General features: G+C 47.6%; 4 protein-coding genes across 4 annotated transcripts; 1 reads left to right on the forward strand and 3 right to left on the reverse strand.

The window, feature by feature from the left end:
• Positions 1–4,902: 4,902 nt before the first annotated feature.
• On the reverse strand, positions 4,903–5,439 carry LAJ45_04983 (uncharacterized protein; the record flags this gene model as incomplete). Its single annotated transcript, XM_046114557.1, has 3 exons — positions 4,903–4,988; positions 5,074–5,169; positions 5,235–5,439. 3 exons carry the CDS (start codon positions 5,437–5,439, stop codon positions 4,903–4,905), a joined length of 387 nt encoding a protein of 128 aa, XP_045972106.1.
• A 228-nt stretch (positions 5,440–5,667) lies between these two features.
• Positions 5,668–6,949, forward strand: LAJ45_04984 (uncharacterized protein; the record flags this gene model as incomplete). The annotated part of the gene is made up of 2 exons (XM_046114558.1): positions 5,668–6,181; positions 6,258–6,949. The coding sequence occupies 2 exons, from the start codon at positions 5,668–5,670 to the stop codon at positions 6,947–6,949; spliced, it is 1,206 nt and encodes a 401-aa protein (XP_045972107.1).
• A 1,569-nt stretch (positions 6,950–8,518) lies between these two features.
• LAJ45_04985 (uncharacterized protein) lies at positions 8,519–8,828 on the reverse strand (the record flags this gene model as incomplete). Its single annotated transcript, XM_046114559.1, has 2 exons — positions 8,519–8,646; positions 8,738–8,828. 2 exons carry the CDS (start codon positions 8,826–8,828, stop codon positions 8,519–8,521), a joined length of 219 nt encoding a protein of 72 aa, XP_045972108.1.
• A 7,722-nt stretch (positions 8,829–16,550) lies between these two features.
• On the reverse strand, positions 16,551–19,269 carry LAJ45_04986 (uncharacterized protein; the record flags this gene model as incomplete). Its single annotated transcript, XM_046114560.1, has 8 exons — positions 16,551–16,738; positions 16,796–17,135; positions 17,199–17,610; positions 17,686–17,784; positions 17,935–17,960; positions 18,023–18,089; positions 18,189–18,203; positions 19,250–19,269. 8 exons carry the CDS (start codon positions 19,267–19,269, stop codon positions 16,551–16,553), a joined length of 1,167 nt encoding a protein of 388 aa, XP_045972109.1.
• Positions 19,270–21,236: the final 1,967 nt, after the last annotated feature.

The raw sequence follows: 21,236 nt of genomic DNA on the forward strand, positions 1-21,236 counted from the left end.
TTGTGTTCACGCACCTGATCAACGGTATAGGGGCCGTACATATGAGATCGCGGATCAGTGCAGGCTGAAGATTTTGTTTTCGAGGATAACGCTTGAGATAGTGCAAACCACGGTCTTGATATCCCAAAGTGTGCATTAAAACCGTTGTTGCGATGTTGTGAACTTCCTTGTTAGGATTTCAGTTCTTGGCACTGTACTGCCGATCCCTAACCACCAGCCCTTTCCATTCCAAGGAGGAAAGAAGAATGCAAATTTGAACATATCGGTCAAAAGTCCTGTCTGTGAGCATTGTTCTAATCTTGTTTTAGGTGGTGCGGCGGCTGGGTGATGATTCGCCGGTATGAGAGTTAAGTTGCAGAACGGCGTCAACGGTACCTGCTTTGGCGGATTTTCTCTATCGTGCGCCACTCCATTGATAGGCTTGATTTGCTAGTTGCTAGTATTAAAGTGGCAGTTCTTATTTAACACTTGACCAATAACCCACGCTCATGAGCACGAGGCCTCTAACGGGGGAGGTTTAAATAAACTACATACCAACCGTTCTTGGTTACGGTGCGCCACAATCTATTCCCATTACGGAATCTACTAATCTTCGTCCGTTCCCCTCTTAATTTACTAAGGTCCTGCTTGGATCAGTAGACGGAAGGTAGATCTTCAATAAGGAAGCTACCGAGGGAACCGCATCTCGCCTGAGCATCGGAAAAATACATAAACATTAATCCCCCTTCCTAAAAAAAATCTCCGGACGGGGAATACAGCATCAAAGTATTGACGGTCAGCTCCGATTTGCGCGTTTGGGAGTTCTCGTGTGATTGTCCACATGGAGTTCGAGATATGGCTGTACATGTACCGGGGGTTCACCTTAAATACCGAGACGCCTTGGATTTTGTATGGGAACCGCCCATGGCAACCAAAAAGCAGCCAATGAATTTTGGTCTTGGCCCTGAAATTTGTATGGGGGAAAAAAGTACAAAGACACTTCATATATACTCACTCAAAAACCTAAATATTTCCCTAAAAATACAAAAAAATAACCAAATAATAGCCCTTGCTCTGGCCATCACCTTAATAGCAATCCTAAACTTTCAAACATGTTTTTCGTGGAGTTTGGAAAGAGCATCAGTGGAAAAGAGGGGATGGAGGTTGCATTGCAAAAGCTACAACACACACAATTCAAATAACCTCTTGGCCGCCAAGTGTCCTTCTTTTTTGAATCGACCAATAGCAGACGCCCGCTGGCCCTTACAGCTCAAAATGGGGTTCTCAGTACTTACCCTTAACCCCCGGTACACCCGCAGGAAAAAAGTGAGGAAACAGCGAGTAGCCTGAGCGTGACAACGGGTGCCTCCAACTTGACATCCCCACACCCGCAATACAACCCCACGAGTATTCCATGGCCATGCCTTTTGACAAGTCTGGAAAGTGGATAGAGGCTACTCCGAATGAAAACATAAAAGTTATTGAAGCCCAAGCTAGGGAAGAGTAGGAAAGGCCGGATTGGGGGAAATGTATATAAAAACCATTGACAGCATGCCAAAGAGAATTGCAGCAGTAGTAAAGGACTAGGGAGATCATAGGGGGTGGTGAATATAGTTTAGAGGCCATAGTATCTATTCTGTATTTTATTGTTTAGTTATATTACTTTTCATTTTTATCCCCAATTTTGCATTGGGGTTTGGACGGGTTGCACCCGCTGTTTCCTCACTTTTTTCCTGCGGGTGTACCTAGATCCTTAAGTTGATGCCAATAGAGCGATATCAATCATTCTCTCAACCTGTAAGATTCTCAACAGCCAAAAAGAAATTCCGTCAAGGTAGATCTCCAATAACATGCCACCACCACATAAATATTACTTGGCGGTACGTGCGAGACCATCGGCATCCGAAACCCCTTTGGAAAGCTTCAGCTTCATAGAAGCCCGACAAGCAGTTCCAGAATGCACAGACTTAGACCTTTCAGGCGTAAATCCCCGAAAACCGCACGTACCCCGACTGACGACATTCTGCATGATACCCTTCCATACAGCACAGAACCGCAAAACTGCCGGCAGAATCTGTATATATGTAGTGGAGGCCCCTGCGGTGTGAGACAGTCGGTGAAGAATGGTGGGTATATGTAATGATAGGAATTTCGAGCGTAAAGAAGATGGTTATATGGAATTGTAGCGGATCTCTTGATCTTTAGAGTACATATGAAAGACGCTGGGCTCCGTTTTGTATACGTAGTATGGTTAGTCTCCGAATCTTGCTTCGTGGTAACGCAGAATCTACCTGTCGACCCGCATCATATATCGATGCTGGAATTCTTCCCTTCGGTGACAACTCTCCGAAGCGATCTTGTAATTGTAAGTCCCCTCGGTGCTGCTTTCCCTCTGAGTACGGCAGGAGAGAGGGCGATGCGGGGGGCATTGATGGCCTTGGGCGGAGTTGTTGGACTTTGAAGTCTACTTGTGTTCTTAGACGTCTGTACATGTATGTACCTCTCCGATCCGACAGTAATAATGTACATGTACTTTCCGCTACGTCATGTAGCTAAGTAGCTACGAACTCCGGCCTTGTGATGGTAAACCTACATATAGTTCCGGCTATGTACTTATAACGTCTGCTCGCACAACCACAAAGTCCTCTTCTTAATTTCCGACTTCTCACACTAAATCCACTAGCTATCACCCCGCCCTGTAAACTGCAAACGTTTCATGACTATAGAGCGAACCTACGATGACCATCTCAATCCTATATTGCACCACCAACTGCAATGCACAAAAAAGAGCAATGGCATTTACAATCACGCACCATACATCCTCCGACTTGAGCCACCAATAGATAGCCACGAGACCTCGGAAGCCTCCTTAAAACGGCGATGGTATAACGACGATGGAAGAGTTCACTGTGTCCAGGGGTAGAGGCTTTCCCACGCTTTCGGGGAGTAGAGAGCTAGTTTTCTGCTGTTTTGAAACCACGGGATCCTAATCAAGATGAAGATGGGGGATGGAATAGAGTGGGTTCAGTGACACAGGAGCAGTAGGTGCCTCCGCATTCTAGACAAAAACAAACGCAATGGTCTGTATGTACTTTCTCTAACAACGACTAGCTTATCTAAATTGAGATTCTCAGTCGACTGCCATGCTTAGGCTATACATGTTGACGTATATCAATTTCTCTAATTATAATGGACCTGATTGGAGCCGTCAAAATATATATAAGGCCTAATAAGTATTCCAAATTCATGTCTCTTTTTGGTTTAAATTTTACATTCAAAATCCCGTATCTATAGCTATATGTCGGCGGAATGATTACTAAAAAGATTCTTCGCTATAGGATTCATAGTTGTACTCTTCTAGCAGCTGCTTTTCTTAGAGATATAGACGACATGTCAGAGATCTTTAATCATATGTACTGTGAAAATGATACCTGGTGAGACGCAACCTGACGAAGAAACTTGGCAATAATTGGCTCCTTTGATAAGGAGGTAGTCTAAGACTTAGGCACCAACAGGCCTCGTCCTAAAGCTACAAATATCTAGTTCTGCGGTGAGAATCTCTCTGGGGCTCACCGGCCAAGCCGCACGTCTCATCCATATATAAATACCAATTGCACAAAGGCTGGTCTGAGCAAGAAAAAAAACCGTGCATACCAGGCTCTATCCGATTATTATATGCCCTTTGAAGCTGCCCTCAATTCCAGGTATAGACCAGTGGAAGCCCCGCGGTTTTGAGTACCTCGGGCTCCCTACAGATCTAAAGGTGTAGCGTAAGCACACTGCTTCAGTTACCTTCAAGACATGGATCACCTCCTGTGTTGTTTTCTAAGTGTGCTGAGAGGATGTTTATAGTAAGACGGCATTTGTGGTAAGGCGGTGTGTTTGTCTAGAGGTCATGTTAGGTAAGTATCTGGGCTTCCCAATGTTTGAAGAGTAGGGGGATAGAGTATTTCTACTGACTACAATGCGACGGTGCTTAGTTGATGAGGGCGTTCAATTCAAGGGTACGGAAAGTTTGAGGTTTACCATAAGCAGTCTAAAATAGGAGAAACCTAGTTTGAACGACTTGTCTTTGTGGGTATTTTTTTTCTGACGATACTTTCTACAACAAGGCGCAAGAATACTACGTCAATTGATTGCACCAGAAACCGACACTCGATTTTTGGCTTGTATTCACAACTAATGTATATAGCATGACCAGCTCTGTTTCCTCCTTTTTGGTTTCCTTCTTTCTTTCTCTTTATCAGATTCCCAGGAGTGATCAAGCTACATGTAACGATTGAATCTCAGCGGGAGCCTAGATTGTGGTCTATAGTTATTGTAGATATTTTTTTACCAAAGCATCTGGCACTCACTACGAGCCATAATTTGTGCGCAATATCCGGGACGTAGTAAATTGGGCTGATTTCCTACTCCATAACACTCAAGATTGATATCCTTGCGGTCCTCTCTTTTTTGGCCCGAGGTTTTTTTTGAGGCAATCAATTACATAGTTGTTGAAGACCAATGGGCCGTTGGGCGGGTTTTTAGAGAGGAAAGAAGCGTAGTTGGATCGATTGATAGGTGGGCGTATGGTTTTGACTAGAGAAATTGGCGGCTCGAAACACCCAGCGCGAATCTATCTCTCGAATCCGTATCCACTTGTAGAACCCTCGCAGACCGCAGATCCCACTTCACATGTAATAATACCACAGGGCCAATTGAATGATCCCCATACCAATTTCCAGACCCATCACATCAATGATACCGCCCCCCCCCCCCCCCCGGGCCCCCGCCCCTCGCAAAACCGACCTGCCCGCAGACACAATACGTTCAATTCATCTCATCTCATCTCATATTAAACATTACCACCACCCTCCCGCCCTCCCCCGGTCCCGCCCAATCGCGCCGTGATATATCCACCACCACCCGCCACCGCCACCACTACTGCGAATGCGAATACGGCATCCGCTGCTTGCTCATCTGCACATACAGCTTATTCACCCGGCCCTGTATCGTCTGCAGCGAATCTACCACCACCCCGCGTCAGCACTCAGCACCGCCCAGAACAAACAGCCCCCAAAAGATTGGGGGGTAGGGGGAGGGAGAACACACTATTCACCACCGCCAGCCGCTTCCCCACCGCCGCAAGCTTCACCACCGTCGGCTTCAGCGCCGGCGGATCCGTCGTGTCCAGATAGTGCTTCAGCTCTGTTTGTTGCTCCCTCCTCAGCAACCGCGCCAACCTAAGGAAGAGAGGGAGGGGGAGTACTCACGCATAACGAGCCGCGTGAGCTCCGCGTTGAGCTCCAGCTGGGACTGGTGCACCTGCAGCAGCTTCTCGGTCGTCTGCTTGATTGTGGGGTCGAGGAGGGACTTGAGGCCTGCGGCGAGGGGGTCGGCGGGGCGGGAGAGGTCTGGTGTGGGCGTGGGGGTGGGCGTGTGCGTGGGGGAGGAGGGGGCGGCGGTGGGGGATGACATTGGTGTTGTTTGTGGTGGTTTGTGGTGGTGGTGGTGGTGGTGGTGGTGGTGGTGGTGGTGGTGGTTGAAGTTGGGGATTGTGGGGTGGAGGGAGGTTGAGAGAGAGAGAGGGGTCTGCAGTCTTAGAAGAGACCCGTTGCCAAGTGCAGCCATGCCCCTCCCGCCCTAGCCCAACAGCAGCAGCAGCAAGACGCACACCCGCGCCCGCCCACCCACACACCCACCGCTATGCACCCGCCCACGCACCCCTCCTCCTCCACCCACGCCATCATGATCAAGTCCATCTTCTACTCTCACTTCCACCCCGGCAAAGGGCCCCAAGTCGTCTACCAAGTGCCCGACGGCTCCATCACGCCCTCCCCCTCCCCCGCCTGCTCCTCCTCCTCGCCGCCACTGTTCGACTTCGACACCACCAGCCCGCACATCATCCCCAAGCAGGAGCTGTGCGACCGGCTGGTGACGGTGTGCACGGGCGCCTACCGCATCCTGGGGTACCCCGTGTGTCTGCCGGACCGCAAGTACGCGCGCAACGAGTTCATCTTCAACTTTGCGATCGTGGTGGAGGCCGAGGTGGAGTACAGCACGTACAAGAGCGTGGTGCGCAAGGTGGCGAAGCTGTTCAAGGCGCTCGAGGAGCAGAGTGGGTTCTTGAGTAATGAGGTGACGAGGGCGGGCGTGTATGCGCTGATTGAGCAGGTCATGGAGGATCTGAATAATTATTCGGAGTGCATGATTCCTATCAGTATCTTTCCTCCCCCCCCCCCCCCCAGCGGCAAGACAGACAAGCGCTGAGCTGAACTAACAACCCACCCCCGTAGACGAAAGCAACACCCTCAACCTCAAGCTCTTCCCCACGTACGCACCCCCGCCGCCCGTGCGCCCCTACCACGTCCCCCTGCTCACCGTGCAGCTCGACCAGCTCATGGACGTCAACTGGGACCTGACCATGCAGCGCATCGTCCCCTACATCGACGGCATCAACAGCGCCAAGCGCATCGCCGACCTCTCCGACAGCGACTACACGCTCACGCGCAAGTGCATCGAGCACCTGCTCTACTACGGCTGCCTCGTCATGGTGGACGTCTTCCAGTTCGGCGCCATCTACGCCTGCACCGCCGAGATCAGCAGCCTCGTCGCCGACGTCGCCGCCCAGGAGGAGTGCGCCGCCTATGTCAGCACCAGCGGCACCCGCGTCCCCTTTCCACGGCTGCTGGAGATGTATACGAGTCTGAGCCAGGGCGTGGTGCTGAGGAAGTGGTGTGTCGAGAATGCGGGGAGGTTGGGCGGCGTGGATGTCAGGAGGTTTGTGTCGTTTGGGGTGGTGAAGGGGTTTTTGTATAGGAGTCATAGATGGCCTGTCGTGGTGGATGGGGAGAAGAGGGCGGGTGCGCTGTGGAGGTGGGTGGATGGGGGGCATTGTGTGGATGAGATTTGTACGGAGTTGGGGATGGGGGAGAGGGAGGTGTTGGGGCTGTTGGAGGGGTTGGATGTGGTGATTGTGAATCGGTGAGGCGGGGGGAGGGGTGGGGGGGCGGGTGGGAGGGTAATGGTAGGCAGGTGGGTAGGTAGGTAGGTAGGTAGGTAGGTAGGTAGATACATGTAGTCCAGCAGGTAGAAATAATACATCAGCATCTTTTTATTCCCGTCTACTTTGGACATGCACGTCGTTTTCGTAATAATCGAATCGGTACTATCACAGTAATGGAAATGATTGAATCCCCGGTTTTTTTCTCTTCGCATCTTGGCGCAACACCCAGCGCTAGCCATTACAATGACCACTACATACTAACTGCGACTTCCTCATGCCCCACGCACCAACACTCCTCTATAAACCCAGGCCCCGCAGCCAGATATTCCACAATCCCTCTTAGCTAGTCCTAACACCCTAGTCATCAAAGAGGTCGTTATTCCACCTTCCACTTATATAGAATAGCAAACAGTCCCCATACAGACCCTCACCAACACCAACACCGACACCGACACCGACACCGACACCGACACCGACACCCACATCACCCACACACCACCCGCAATCGACCACAAACACACATCTGCCTAACTAATCCACTCATCTACACGCTGGCCCCTGCGCAAATCCAGAACCCACCGGCATATATAGTCGACAAACCCACGGTACCGTCCCAACGTGCGCCGGCTCTCAGGAAGTCGTATTCTGGGCGCATAGAGGCAGGACTGAGTGGGCTACGAGTCACAGCCTTGGGGGGGGGAGTGGATGGGGTGGTACTTGAGCTGCTCACTTCACTTACCCACAACGGTCCCATTTGTGGATATCATCATCGCACCCGGCTGGCCATATACCGCGTCGCACATATACAGCATAGCTTGTTCCGCATAGAAATAGCAATAACATCCCCAACCCGATAGCGTCAGAGTTCATGAGCTAGCTTATATCTCTAAGCTACACACTCATCAATTGACCCACCAACTTCCTCAATACGATTATAGTAGGGACCAACCCGCCTTACCGCTGTAGAGGATGCGATTATAGCACTTAAACCGCGATACCCTTGCGCTCCATTCCCCGTCGGCGCGAATTTAGGGGAACGTCGTCTTCGCCCGGTGTCTATGAGACTGTAATCTCGGCTGCTGTAGGTGTGGGCGTGGTCAGTCAGTCAGGGTGGGATTGGGTGGTACACTGATATCTATCTGGTATTCTGGGGGTGGTGGTATAATGTAGGATCAACAGATTGCAAGCCGTAGGTGAGTTTATTTTCCTTTGCTTGGTAAAGTCTCTTTAGCTCCCCCATTTCGATGCCCCCAGAAGCACTTTTCTTGGTAGAATTGGCCTGCCGTCATTATATATTGTACAAAGCAAAGTCTACTATAGGAAACCGAAAGAAAAAAAAAGCAGGGTTTTGCTATTCATTGCTGGAGCCCGAGTAAGAGTGAGCGATGCAAGAGCACTCACTGTGGCCTAGCTAGTCGACACAAGATTGCAGCCAATCTCATAAACCAGTGAGTATATCCCATCTCCCGCGAGACGCCAACTCAATAACGACCACCTTTTGTTGCAAGTAAGCCAGGAAAACAAAATACCGCCCCATCACTCTGGATATTTTCACTGTCCGAGACAGCTCCTCATCCAAAACTCGCCCCCGCCGCAATACCCTATGGACCACACTCGGACACAGCGCGCTGAGGCACTCCCCCAGTTATCCACCGACGCAGAGATCCGATTCAAGAGAACTAGGCGCTCGAAATATGTATCCATCTAGTTATATGTAATCGATACTTTACAGCTGTGGGTCTGCTAGATTTTGTGTGGGACCCGACTTACCACCTCTAACTCTAGGATCTTCGATCTTCATAGTCAGGAAGAACATCTTTCCAGAGTTCGCACGCGGGGAGAATAGCGTTGACGCAGCCATTGGTTATGGGCGATCTAGAGCACGGGTATGAAAGAAGTCAATTGGTTCTGGCTGGTGGTAGGGGGGTGAGGTGTGGAGTGGGTTTGTATCTTCAAAGCTTTGGTCACGGTGGAATTATGGGTTTTATAAATCTCCTGGCGGGGTGTTTTGTGGGGTGAGAGAACCAACCAGCTGACCTATCATATCATATCATAGCTGCTGTAAGGAAAAGCCTTGCGGTCAAGCGTATCCCATGAACCGTAGAAGCCAGAGGTTCCAATTGGGTACTTTGCAACTCTAACCTCGATAAAAACACAAAATCGATATAATCCAGCCCTGTTCACTAATAACAAAGAAGCGGGAAAGTTTATCAACCGATCCCAATAAGAGCTCCTAATATAGTACTCACGAAGCTGGTGTTGCTGTGAATTTAAGAAAGGTCACTTTATTTCAAGTGGGACCCAATCGGGTCCTTAACTCGGTTGCTACGGTTGATGGGATAGTGAATGTTTCTTCCTCGATAAAAAAGGAAAAAACACTTCCCATCTACCTCACAGCTTCATGTAGGGGCCCCTCTTCCCTGTCAGCGTAGATATGTAGCCTGCGTCTTCAAAGCTGTAGTATCCTTCGATTACTGAGCTTGTGAGATTCAAATTACTGTCCCGATGTAGACATCCTGCGTAATGTTGAGAGTGCCGTAGACTTCTTATGGCCGCATCCATGTTCGGCGGGGGCTTCCTTTTGCAGGTTCTAGAAGGTTTATACCCACGAGCCACACGTATGCGTACCTCGACATCGAATGTCTCTGGGGCTGTATCACTTTCATAACCACCACCCCATAAGCTTGACTATCTCAAAGTAATCCATAGTCAGCCTAAAAGATCGTCAGCCTTCTTGAATAAAAGAAGAAACAATACTATCCGCCTTCGCCTTCACTGTATTGCTAGATCCAGCTCAGCCAATGCAGCTCATGGTCCAGCTCTTTTTATTGATCACCAAGTCCGTGTTTGTGCGATGCCAATGATCGGTAGCACAGGAATCAAAACATTTCCCACACCACCGATGCACGAACAAGCAACCACCATACCATCTCTATGATAGAAAGGGTTTGACACAAGCTTATTACCTTGCTCATCCAGATCTCTTCTTCCGTATCCGTAGTTCCCGAAGCACCCTAGCTCGCCCCCACCAGCTCCTCCGCTGCAAACTTGGCCACCATATACAGGTGTATCATCGCAAACAGATGACCTCTCTTGGGCGATAGAGTAGTGCTGTTGAGCACTCTTGTGGTCGTGGCTGCGTTCTTCGAGAAATCGTTTTTTTTTCCTTTGTGGCTTAACGTGTTTCACCGGGAACGCAATCGTCACTGGGAAGCAATCAAGCATGACATGAATGGGATCGCGAATTGCTGTGAAAATTCAAAATCACCCAGAATTACAGAGCTAAATACACTAAAGTCATTTTGAGATATCTTTCGAATATTTCTGATGATTGTTACTAATAGGTAGCGAGTATATAGCTGTGGGAGGGTCATCAAGGCTTGATGACAGCTGATGACCCTCCCTAGCTATATACTCGCTATGATCATAAGAAATAGTCAAAAACACCAAAAGAACTCTCCTATACATGTATGGCTTCATAGGTATTGTTTTGGTGCTCATAATGCCCTTCTGTGAGCTTCGGTTGCTTTCCCGGTGATGATCGCTCTCCCGGTGAAACACGTTAATATCCTACGAACGGTGCGAGTAGACACTACGACGCAGGAGCGGTCTCTGTCAGCGGCAACCTAAGCAGACCGAAGTAGGAGCTGTACCTAATTAATTTAGGAAGCTCATCGTCTTAGTGGCCATCCTCAAGAGCCTACTGGCCTTCCTTAACTAGATGGAGAAACCGTAATTTTTGTCTTGATATCCGCCCTCTCCCCGTCTCCAGTCCCACACAATACAACTTACGCGCCAACCGAAACACGCTGTATCAATGATTAAAAAAAACAGGAATTGGTATATCCCTGCAAGGTAGACGCTGACGGGTAAATATTCATATCAACATCACAAAAGGAACATAGCAGTGCAGACCTATTCCCACATCCTCCTTAAATGAACCGAACGATCATAGAGCACGCCTTTCCTTCGTCTTATTCCAACCTGTAACTCAAATCCCAGCATCAGGTAGTGCATTCCACGACCTGGGTTGTCCCTGCTAATTCTCACTCAGAATGAGCTATATACGTAAATGCTTGGAGTACAATATACCTTCATAAAGTAGAGGCACCGGCAAGAAGCGGGTATATCAACAAAATAATCTTAACCTAAACCTCTCCTCTGTGACGATATCATGTACGGATGCGCGCTGAAGGTTCCTTGCTTGGTATGGGTTGGCCGGCTGAGTGTCGGAAGTTAGACAAGATATCGATGGTAGGGGATATGCACAGTTAGCTGTTGGAATCCCGGGACTGAAGTTCAGTGGAAGGAACACTTTCTGTAGGCTGGGCCTGAATGTGGTGGATCATGGAGTCATTGGCGCAGTTTCGTGGGTGAGAAAATATGGCTGTTGGGTAACTTTCGGTTCATGTGTTATCACTCGTTTAGCGGGGTAACGAAAGGTGGGAGGGAGGGAAAGCGCAGGCTCAGGACCCGAGCGGGACGGGAAGGTACATATGGGCAGAATGAGATGGAAGCCAAATTAAGGGTGTAGGAGATGAAGAGGATAGAAAAAAAACGAGTAAGCCATGTGCAGAAATTTCAAAGGACGAAGAAACAAAACAGGTGGGCATCATGACCACTTCTGTGTCGACTCTCTAAGCTTTATACATCGAAAAGTCCACGCAAAGACTTTCTCATCGACATCTCACAAAGGCCAGGAGACAAGAACAGCGCTCGAACTACTACAGCCAAAAAAGCAAATTCAAGCTCCAGAACTTTCGTCTACTGGCGGTAGCTTTAAAGATCACCCGATGATGCTCTTCCACCTAGCCCAGTCTTACACTAGATGCGAGCTGCAAGGCCTCCTAACCTCTCATGAGGGCGGACAGATGACCATAAAGAGTAGTGTCACCCCATAAACAACAGCCATTGAGGGCTTGTCAAACGTAGGATTGACACCGTAGCATGGGTTCTGCAGTCAGACTTTATTTCGAACCACCCACCGCACCACTAATTGACAGGTCCCCCTACCAAAGATAAAGATTAGATTAGATCAACCAAGGTCGAGCCCCTTCAGTGAGATGGGGTTATAAGAAAAAACCGGCAACCACAGGCATGCGTTATTCGGATTAGTCTAAGGGATAAAACTTCACTCCATCCTCCATTAGCTTCCGTCGCAGGAGACGGTGTGGGTTCGAATCCCATGTCGGGCACGAGGGGAAGGAACACTGTACTATCGTTCCCCAAATTGCTGCAGTTTTTGCTGCCGAAGTTGTCTTTTGGGGATGGCATTTATTGCTTGGTCGTGATTTATATAGGCTTGCACATGGGATAGAGCTAGCATTAATTTTTGATTCTTTTTATAAATAGAGGCTATTTACGGCTGTGATGTCCGCTATATACATGTACCTCAATACCTGTACGCACACAATAACAGCAGCACTTTACCCCCCAATCGACCAACCCGGCGGCCGGGATGTTGGGAATGGAAGCACTACTAAGTACCGTCTATCCGGTGTGCATTGGGACTACAAATTTTGTAAAGACAATGATAACCAAGGGCGTCATCCGCTGTTGCGTTACTTTGAAACTCTTTCTATCGCCCACACGTCCTTGTCATACATCACCTAAAATCCCTAATACAACTATCATCCTATAGTACGTTCCTGTCCCCTGGCTGTCTTCTACGTTTTACCGCTGGATAGAGGACAATTAATAGTTACTAGTCCATTGTATATAGCTGTTCTGTGGGTAGTCCTAAGGGGCACTAGTTTCTCCTGATCATTGGTATGTGTATTCCTGACTTTAATCTTTGAGAAATTTTGGGCGAAACGGAGCTGGCGGCGTCATTTTTGTTGAGAATCTCTATGAACGTCACTGTTAGATACAATGTTTAGATGGGTATAGATCATCTTAATTGAATCGCGGCTACTCCATTTACCAAATCAGAACCTGACCAAATTGCGATGCTCGTCAGCTAGAAAGCCAAAACTCTGTTCTTCCAAACTTGCAGCTTTAGGACTGTTTGCTTTATTGCTTTAGATTTGGTTTCCAACTCGAATACATGTATCTCTGGAGAATCGTTATAAAATCACCTCGCTGATCAGCCCGTTAAGAGCAGCTCTCCTAGCTGGCCTCTCGGGTTAAATATCAAGCTAGAAAACTGTTAACTGACCTAACATATATAAATTCTTCCCTTAATAGCTTTACCTCTAATATTTCAAACACGGAGGATATGTTTTGTAGGGCTAGGGGTCTGAAGAGTTGTTTGGGTCCAGCCGCGTGTTGACCTTATATTGGCTCTCGGTCCGGGATAAACACCCCATACTGATTTCTCCCCTCACTTGCTCAACGTTCCCTATGACTGCCATAGCCCCACGAATCTATGCTTATTAGTTGAATTTTCTACCTTTCCTCCAGATTCACAGACTCCATATATAGATAGGGCGGTGCCTATAGGATCGAGTTAATAGAAGTTATATCCTTATGCGATAAATACAGTCCAATCTCCCAGAGAACGTTTACAACGCTCTTAGCTCCTCAAGCTTCACACTTCTACAGGTGGTCAGTACATCTCCCATCTCAGGTTCAGACAGATATCCACAGTCTAATCAATTGCAACAGACCAAATATCCCCGATTCTGTCTTGGTTATCACGGGGTCGACAGACCCAGTGGATATACAGACGATAATAGCCTTCCAGACACAAGGTCGCCGTGATCAGCCAAGAAAGCCTCAAAGAGGTAAATATCTCAACACAATACAATACAGGGCATTATTGGGCGAGGCGTCCAAATGTCCAAGGGAACTGTACCCGGCGAGGCAGCATTTCATTTTCATTGAGCAAACAGTCTCTACTCCGGTGTCCTTTTTGGATCATTTGCAGCGGACGTATGTGTTAGCAAATTGAGAGCCTTATGAGCGTTATTTCAGAGTAATGGCGAAGTATGCCTTTCTTTATCTAAATGATCCCCTTCGCACTTCCCTCATATCACTATCCCGGTTGTCATCGCCGTTCCTTGTTTCCGGACGCCCAGCTCAATAGGTATATTTTGACACTTCTAATAACTATCTTCTACAGTACTACTCCCTCCGCCAATTACATGTATTCATCTGTACCTTCCCGTCCTGTACAGGTGTACCCGTCCTATCTGTGGGCCTTGCGCAATTAGCGAGCCGAAATCCGAGAAAGCCTGGTGATATCTACAGGTACCTGCACAACATCCGTAACTAGGCCCATAAGGCTGTCGTTACCATTGACTGTCTCAACATGGATCGACACACAACTATTATGCCTTACAGTTAGCGATAACAGCTAGCGTCCTGTGCGTACGTATTCGTGCATACGAGATTAACCTTTGGGGGAGACTCGCCGCATATGCTCCTCTCCTTGGTACGCGTACATACACGCAGGTACAGTACTAGGACCTTCTCTTCTTTGCTCGACTCTACATGAACGTGCGCAGAAATAGGCTGACTGACTGCATTGTATGTAGTTGAGGGCTGCCACAGTCAGCCCGAAGAGCGACACCCCCCGAGTGACCGACCATGATACTTAACTCCTACTCAGAACTTCAGGCACTTAACCGCCAACCGCCACCACTTGCCCGCATGACGCCCACATGCGATCCCTTACAAACCTTAAAGCATGAATATACTAATGTAACTATGCCTCAGACCCGAGACTCTTACTCCGTACATGTATTTCTAAAACGTTAATTAATTCAGATCAGTAGCGGTAGAAGCCACACAAAAAAGGTTCTTTACAGTTCTGTAGCACTAGGAGGTCTGTAGCTGCTCGTAAAGGGCACGTAAGCCGAGGGGGGGCATGCGTCATCTTCCTTAGGACGTCTTGGTAATATTATTATCGGGGTCCGGGTCGGGCCAGGAATAATAGAACTTCCGCGTTCTTTTTCACTTTAACTCCGTCGGAAAACAATCTTAGGGGGTGGTGGTAGATCCCAAGCTACCCAACAAACTTTTTGATTTTGGCGGCCCCCACGCGCTGAATCTGGTGGCCATGGAAACGAAACTTGGAAACGAGCTGGAGAGGTCAAAACAAACACAAGACTTCCATTTATATCGTTAACCATAAAAAAAAACAGCTGCAAATAGAAATAGCTTTTTCTTTTTTTCTTTTGGGGTTTCCAGAACCCAGAGAGAGAGATAGCAGAGAGATTAAACACTCTATCATACAAGAATGAGCTAATACTATAAATAGCCCGGAAGAAGAAGAAAGATACATTCAAGGAAAGGGAGCATGCATAAAGAGCGTATGTAGGAGTTGGACCCTAACATTAAGTGTTGTCCGCCGTGAAATCTAGTATCACGGCGGTGATGAAGAAAAAAGAGTTAACAAGTCACCACACTCTAGAAGGGTAGTAGACATTTCGCAAAGGTGGTATCAAAAGGTGGCAGGCAGACAGAGACATAAGGAGATATAGAAGAGAGTGACGTAGTTTGATAAAACTAAATGGTTTCTCAATCGCAAAAGAGCTCAAGAGTAGTTGGATAGTAAAATAAAACAGAGAAGGAAAAAAAATAAAAAAGGGTAAATAGACACAAAGAAACTCGTTCAATCCCCTCCCCTCCCCCGATAATCCATACCAATTTCCCCCACCTCCCAATCCCCCAACCAGTGCACCGAACAAGCCAATTCCCCCCATAGAATGTGTGCAACGAGAAAGGGAACAAAGGCGTATTTACCTTCATTTCCCTCCATCCTGCATAAAACGATATGCAACACCAACGCGGACGAGGCATGCAAAAAGTAGATGTGACGTGATCAATTCGCGCAAGAGTGATCAAAAAATTCTCCCCGTTCGATCTTTCCGATGAAAAGAAACAACAAGATTCCAGACGGGCTGGCGTCGATCCCCATAAAAAAAGGAGCAGAGACGTCGACCTTACCCCTGCCTGATATCCTTCGTTCGTTAAGAAAAAAAAAGAGAGAAAAGAAGAACAAAAAGTGTTGTTTTTTCCCTCAACATCGTTCGTGACCATCCGTTCAGATAACAAGCATGAACCAGGCCAGCCGGGCCTTCCAACAAGAAAAAACCAGCCAGCCTTCTCAGATTCAATCCGGGGGTACCCCTGAAGCGAGCAAAGAAAGAAAAAAAGAATAGAACACATAAGGGAAAAATCGACAAAAAAGCAACACACACAGAAAGAACTTGAACACCGTGTAGAATTAATCATGCGGAAAAAAGATGAATGTTAGAAAACCCCCAGGAAATTGATATCAAAATAACACAAGAAAATAAAGATATAAAAGAAATAACACCTTTCGGACCCCTTCTTCCTTCTCCCGCTCAAATACACCAAATTTTGTACTACAGCATTGAACATGAGACAAGAGAACACAAAGAGCCGCCAATTTTGCCACAGTTGAAGAAAATAAAAAAGTGACGTAGAAAGAATTATATTTGCCAATCGCTTCTTAATAATAAGCAGCCTTCCCATGCTAGAATTATTTGAATGCACCACTGTTTCTTTTCGAAGGAATGTTGTTTCCCTAATAGATGTTGCATAGAAAAAATACAGCTCATGAACGAGCAAGCACGGGCAGTCTGATTTGAGCGTTTGCATTCTTCGGTTGTATTTAGTCGATCGTCATCCGCGAGGGCATGGTATGAGTAGCATGGTTGCTCATCTCTGTCATGCTGTGCTTCTCCTCCTCATCGGACATCTTTCGTCGTGTAATGTGAGGTTTTAGACCCTTGTCGAAATTGATCATGCATGCTATTGCATTAGCAATGGTAAGGATGATGAGTATAATTGTTATCACGGCTATGATTGGTTAGCACATATACCCTTGCAACAGAGTTTCGGATAATTCAAACTCACCAAAAGTTGTTAAACTTCGTCGCGCGGGTTTGTAGCTGTCGTCATATGGAGACTGATACATCCTGACCAATTTGAAGATAAAGTATGCGAGTGCCGCGAAAAATATCACAACTACACCACCCATCGCAAGCTTCTTTTCCCTCCTTGTACACCATGCCGCGAGAATCAAAAAGGCGATTGTGAGCGGGAGCACGACAATGGTGACGTAGAATTCGTAATCCTTATTGGTACCCTTAATCTGTTTTGTGACATAGCTGGTGGTTGAGGCGACAATGACGATGAATTGGACTGTAAACCCTACAAAGAAGAAGAAATCGAATTTGAGCAAAGCAATGAAAATCTATAATCCATGCAATATTGTCAGCTACCATCCTAGAATTGCATCAGTTGATACTCGACGTACCTGGAAAGTGAGATATCTCTTCCTCATTCTTAGATCGGCACTGATATGTTTATAGATGGTCCATGCAAACTCATCGTAAAGTTTCCAGCAAACCACGCACATCAAGATTGTCGACAAGGCGATGATACACGGGATGGCAATTAAAGATGGTTGAATATACGGCCAAATATTTGTTTCCAAGGCGCCCTTGTTGTTAGGATCGCCTCCCTTCTCTACCATTTCTGTAGTGACACCTAGCTCCCTCAAGGCGGTGTTTGCGTCCTTGATCTGATCCATCTGAATAGCCGCGTAAACAAGCATAGCACCGTTGAATATGCAAATACCGATAACTTGAATGGTGTTCTTCAGGCGCAGCGCATCATAACACAGAATCACCAGAAACATGTGAGCGAAAATGAAGAGAGTAAGATAACTAATGCGATTTAATAGCATGGTTAGCCAGAGATGTCAAGGGACTATCATTATGTATAGACGAAAAACAACTTACGTTGGAATCGTGCGTGTCTGAGCTGCCTGGAAGGCATTTGGCGTCTTTGAATTGATAACATCTACATTGAGGTTATTTTGAAATTTTGCAAACACATATCTATCCGATCCCACCAGTCAGCTTTCATTCTTCATTCAAACTAGGTCCCAGGTTTGTCCACGAAACAAAAATAAAAATAAATAAAAAGATCCCATCTCAGACGCGGTTTTCTTCAGCCTCAAGTGCGACGATGAAAAGTGATAAACATACCCTTCAAGTCCCAGTACAGCGCAAGACTGGATGATAGCCAGGAGCAGAAAGCTCCATGACCAAGTCGTATTAGGTCTGTAAACCATACCTGATCTTCGCGGCGGCGGAAGAGCACCTCCTCCGAGGAGGGAATTTCTGCTACTGTCGAATGGAATCTTGACGGTGTTAACTTGCTAGCTGGGGGAAGAAGCGATATTTAAGAGACTCCGCGTATAGTTGGGCGGATCTTTGTAAAACTAGGTGTCGTGACTAACAAAAGCTCTTCCTTTCTTTATGTCTCCCACTCTCTCCTTGTCTTGCTATCTCTCTCTGGGCGTCCTTCCTCCTTCTCTTTCCTAGTATATCGGTCGGGGTTTGTTGGATATAACTCGGATCGTGGCTCGGATCGGTGGGGGTAATTACACACTCTTACCCGCTCCTTTTGCGATGTAAGGAAAAGGCCTTTGTCGAATGTAAAGGTGCAAGCAAACGAGGGTTGGTTGTAAAAAGTCGAATGAAGGACGGGGGGGCTGAAGGGTTCAAGAAGGAAAGGAGGGGGTGGTGATGGTGATGGTGGATGAACGAAGGAATCGTGGCGTTGTGGTCCTGTCGGCTATGTATGGGGGGTGTGGTGGAGGGGGGTAGGGGAAAAGCGAGTGGTCTTGTTACGGTGAAGATGTGTCTGACAGGCCTGCTGAATGAGCGGAGAGGGCGTCGGAAGAAGGGTTTTGGGCGGGCACAGGGAAACGAGGCTGCGGCTGTAGGAGTAGTGAAGAGCAGTGCAGCAGTAGCGCAGTGCAGGAAGCAGGTAGGTAGGTGTCACTTGGGTTGGTGCTGTAACTGGTGGGTTTACTACTACCTACTACCGCCAGTACAGTGCTAGAATAGTAGTGTGGTAGGTACAAGTATGTATGATGGTGGAGGAGCACTTCTATGGGCGGCACAAGACAGAGCAGCAAAGGAGGACCGATAGACAGACAGAACTGGGCTGGCAAGGGGGGATTGGGGGGGATTATGCAGCCTGTAGTATGGGAGAGCGAGACTTCGATGTTGCGCAGCACTAAGAAAAGAGCGGAGTGGACGCAGTGGAGTGCTTAGAGGCACGAGGGTGTGAAATGAGAAAAGGCACACTTGGCTGACAAGGGAAGAGTAACTGTACCAATAGCGTAATGACTCTAAGGTCAGTGTTAGACACCTGGGCAAGAGAAAGAGAGATAAAGGGAAATGACAAGCTAGGCGCGAGAGAAAGCAAACAAAAAAGGAAAATGCTTCTGTTGTGCTCGATACCGACTGTACCGACCCTACCTCGCTCTACACAGCTAGCCAACAGACACACCCTGACTTCTTGCCCTTCATCTCTTCAATCTTCCAGGGAACCTTCCTGCTATCCTTCCACGGTCCACACCCCACCCATCCATGCCCTGGGTTTAGATTTCCGTTACAGATTGGCATCCACACCTTACCCAGCACAGTAAACCTGGACCTCGAAAGCGTAAACAAATTTCTCAACCATCCCTACTTAGTAAATAAAATAAAATAAAAAATAAAAAAAATACCACAGAGGATCCTTGTCTCGCTAAGGCGGTCAAACGTCACCCAGAATAGGCCAATGACAGGAACGCCGAGATGGGATGGGACCTGGCGACCTGCAACCCAGCAGCCAAAAATAATACACTGCCGCGGCGGGATCGCAGTTGCGATCGAGCCACTTTGGGCATGGGAGTTCGAAGGGAGGCTGTGTTTCATTCGCTGCCCGAAACCAGGAGAGAACACAAGCCAACCAAACCCCAAGCTGAAAAAGGTCAAAAGGGCTGAGGCAGGACCGTGGAATTTCCCCATCACGCTTCGGATTTTTTGCTTTTGCATGAGCCTCTGTACTGGATGCTAGAAACAACTCTATCTAAGCCGGGACCCCTCTCTCCAGAGTTCGATCCTGTCCCTTCCCTCACTCCTCTCCCCACTCATGCCGTGAAACCACTGCGCTGGGTTGCGGACGGGTGTGGGATGCATAATATGAGGGGTGGTTGGGGATCTCCAAACTTCTTTCTCCAGAATAAGATGCTGACGATGGGATTCCGACGATTGGGTTTGACAAATCCAATCCTGAGCCTCGAACCGTTTGAACATGTAAGGGCCTGTAGTGTGGAGGAATTAAATGATAAGCACCTGCTCCAATTCTTCATAAAATCTTTGTCACGCGCTTGTAAGATGAATGGTCGCCTGCAGGGCAGTGAAGAAGAATATGGGCTTGCAGCAGCAGCTTAGTGAGAGAGGAAGCAGAAGAATTCTTGGTCTCACAGCCACGGCCAACATATTAGGTAACTAATCATCTATCTCACTTCCCTTTGAACTCCCGTATGTAACCTCGACTCTCCGATGTTGTTTGAGTTTGCGAAATTTCCGAAATTCGCTTTATATACCGGGGGAGTTCGGCATCGGCATGCTCAGCGAGAGCGGCTTTGCTAATCCGGTAGGATCTAATCACTTGGCGACAACCAGAATTGAATTTCTCTGAATCTTGAAAAATGCAGATGTCGTATTTTGGTAGAGTGGTACAAGAAAGTACTTTATCGGCTACTAAGCCTTGATCTAGCCCCTTGGGTAAATAACTGTTAATCCAGTCACCACTCACCGCATACAACTCATTTTTCAGCCTCACCCAACAGTTGCTTTTCACAGTAGGAAGAGGAGACATATGGCACCAATCAGCGACCATCCGCGCAACCGCGCAACCACATGCAAAGGAACAAAAAAACGTTAGGTACTCGAGAGTACGGTCCGGTGAATATCATTAGACGTCAGTACCATTTTGTGAAAGATATCAGCAGGTTGGGTAGGTACTTAGCCAGAGCACGAGCGCGAGCCATGTACTCTAAACGCTGTATCCACACGCCTACATGTAGATACATGTAGATCGACTATTTCTTGCGCAACACCTAATTCGTCCGAGATGTTGATTAAGCCTTCTGACTCCCACACTCGCACTTAAGCGGGTTTTACTTGGTTGCTATTTATGGCATCAACCCGAATGCCATCTATTCAACGTCCATCCCCTATCACGTATGATAACCGTAAAAGAAATCTTGATCTGAAAAATTTCTCATAAACGTCATGTGTAAAAGTATGTGTTCCCAGAATAGCTTCATAAACATGTGGGCGCTTGGAGGTAATTGTTCAGAGCAATGCATCAATCCATTGGAGTGTCAAAACCAAGCACCTGAATGCTCAATCTTCCTCCAAACCGGTGGATAAAGAGATAGATTTCCGTGTGTGCCTATCAAGTAACTTGGAACACGGTCATCTATGTGATATGGACGTCGGCG

Source organism: Morchella importuna, assembly GCF_003444635.1.
Source record: "Morchella importuna strain M04M26 chromosome Unknown Morimp01GS013, whole genome shotgun sequence".
Taxonomy (NCBI): Eukaryota; Fungi; Ascomycota; class Pezizomycetes; order Pezizales; family Morchellaceae; genus Morchella; species Morchella importuna.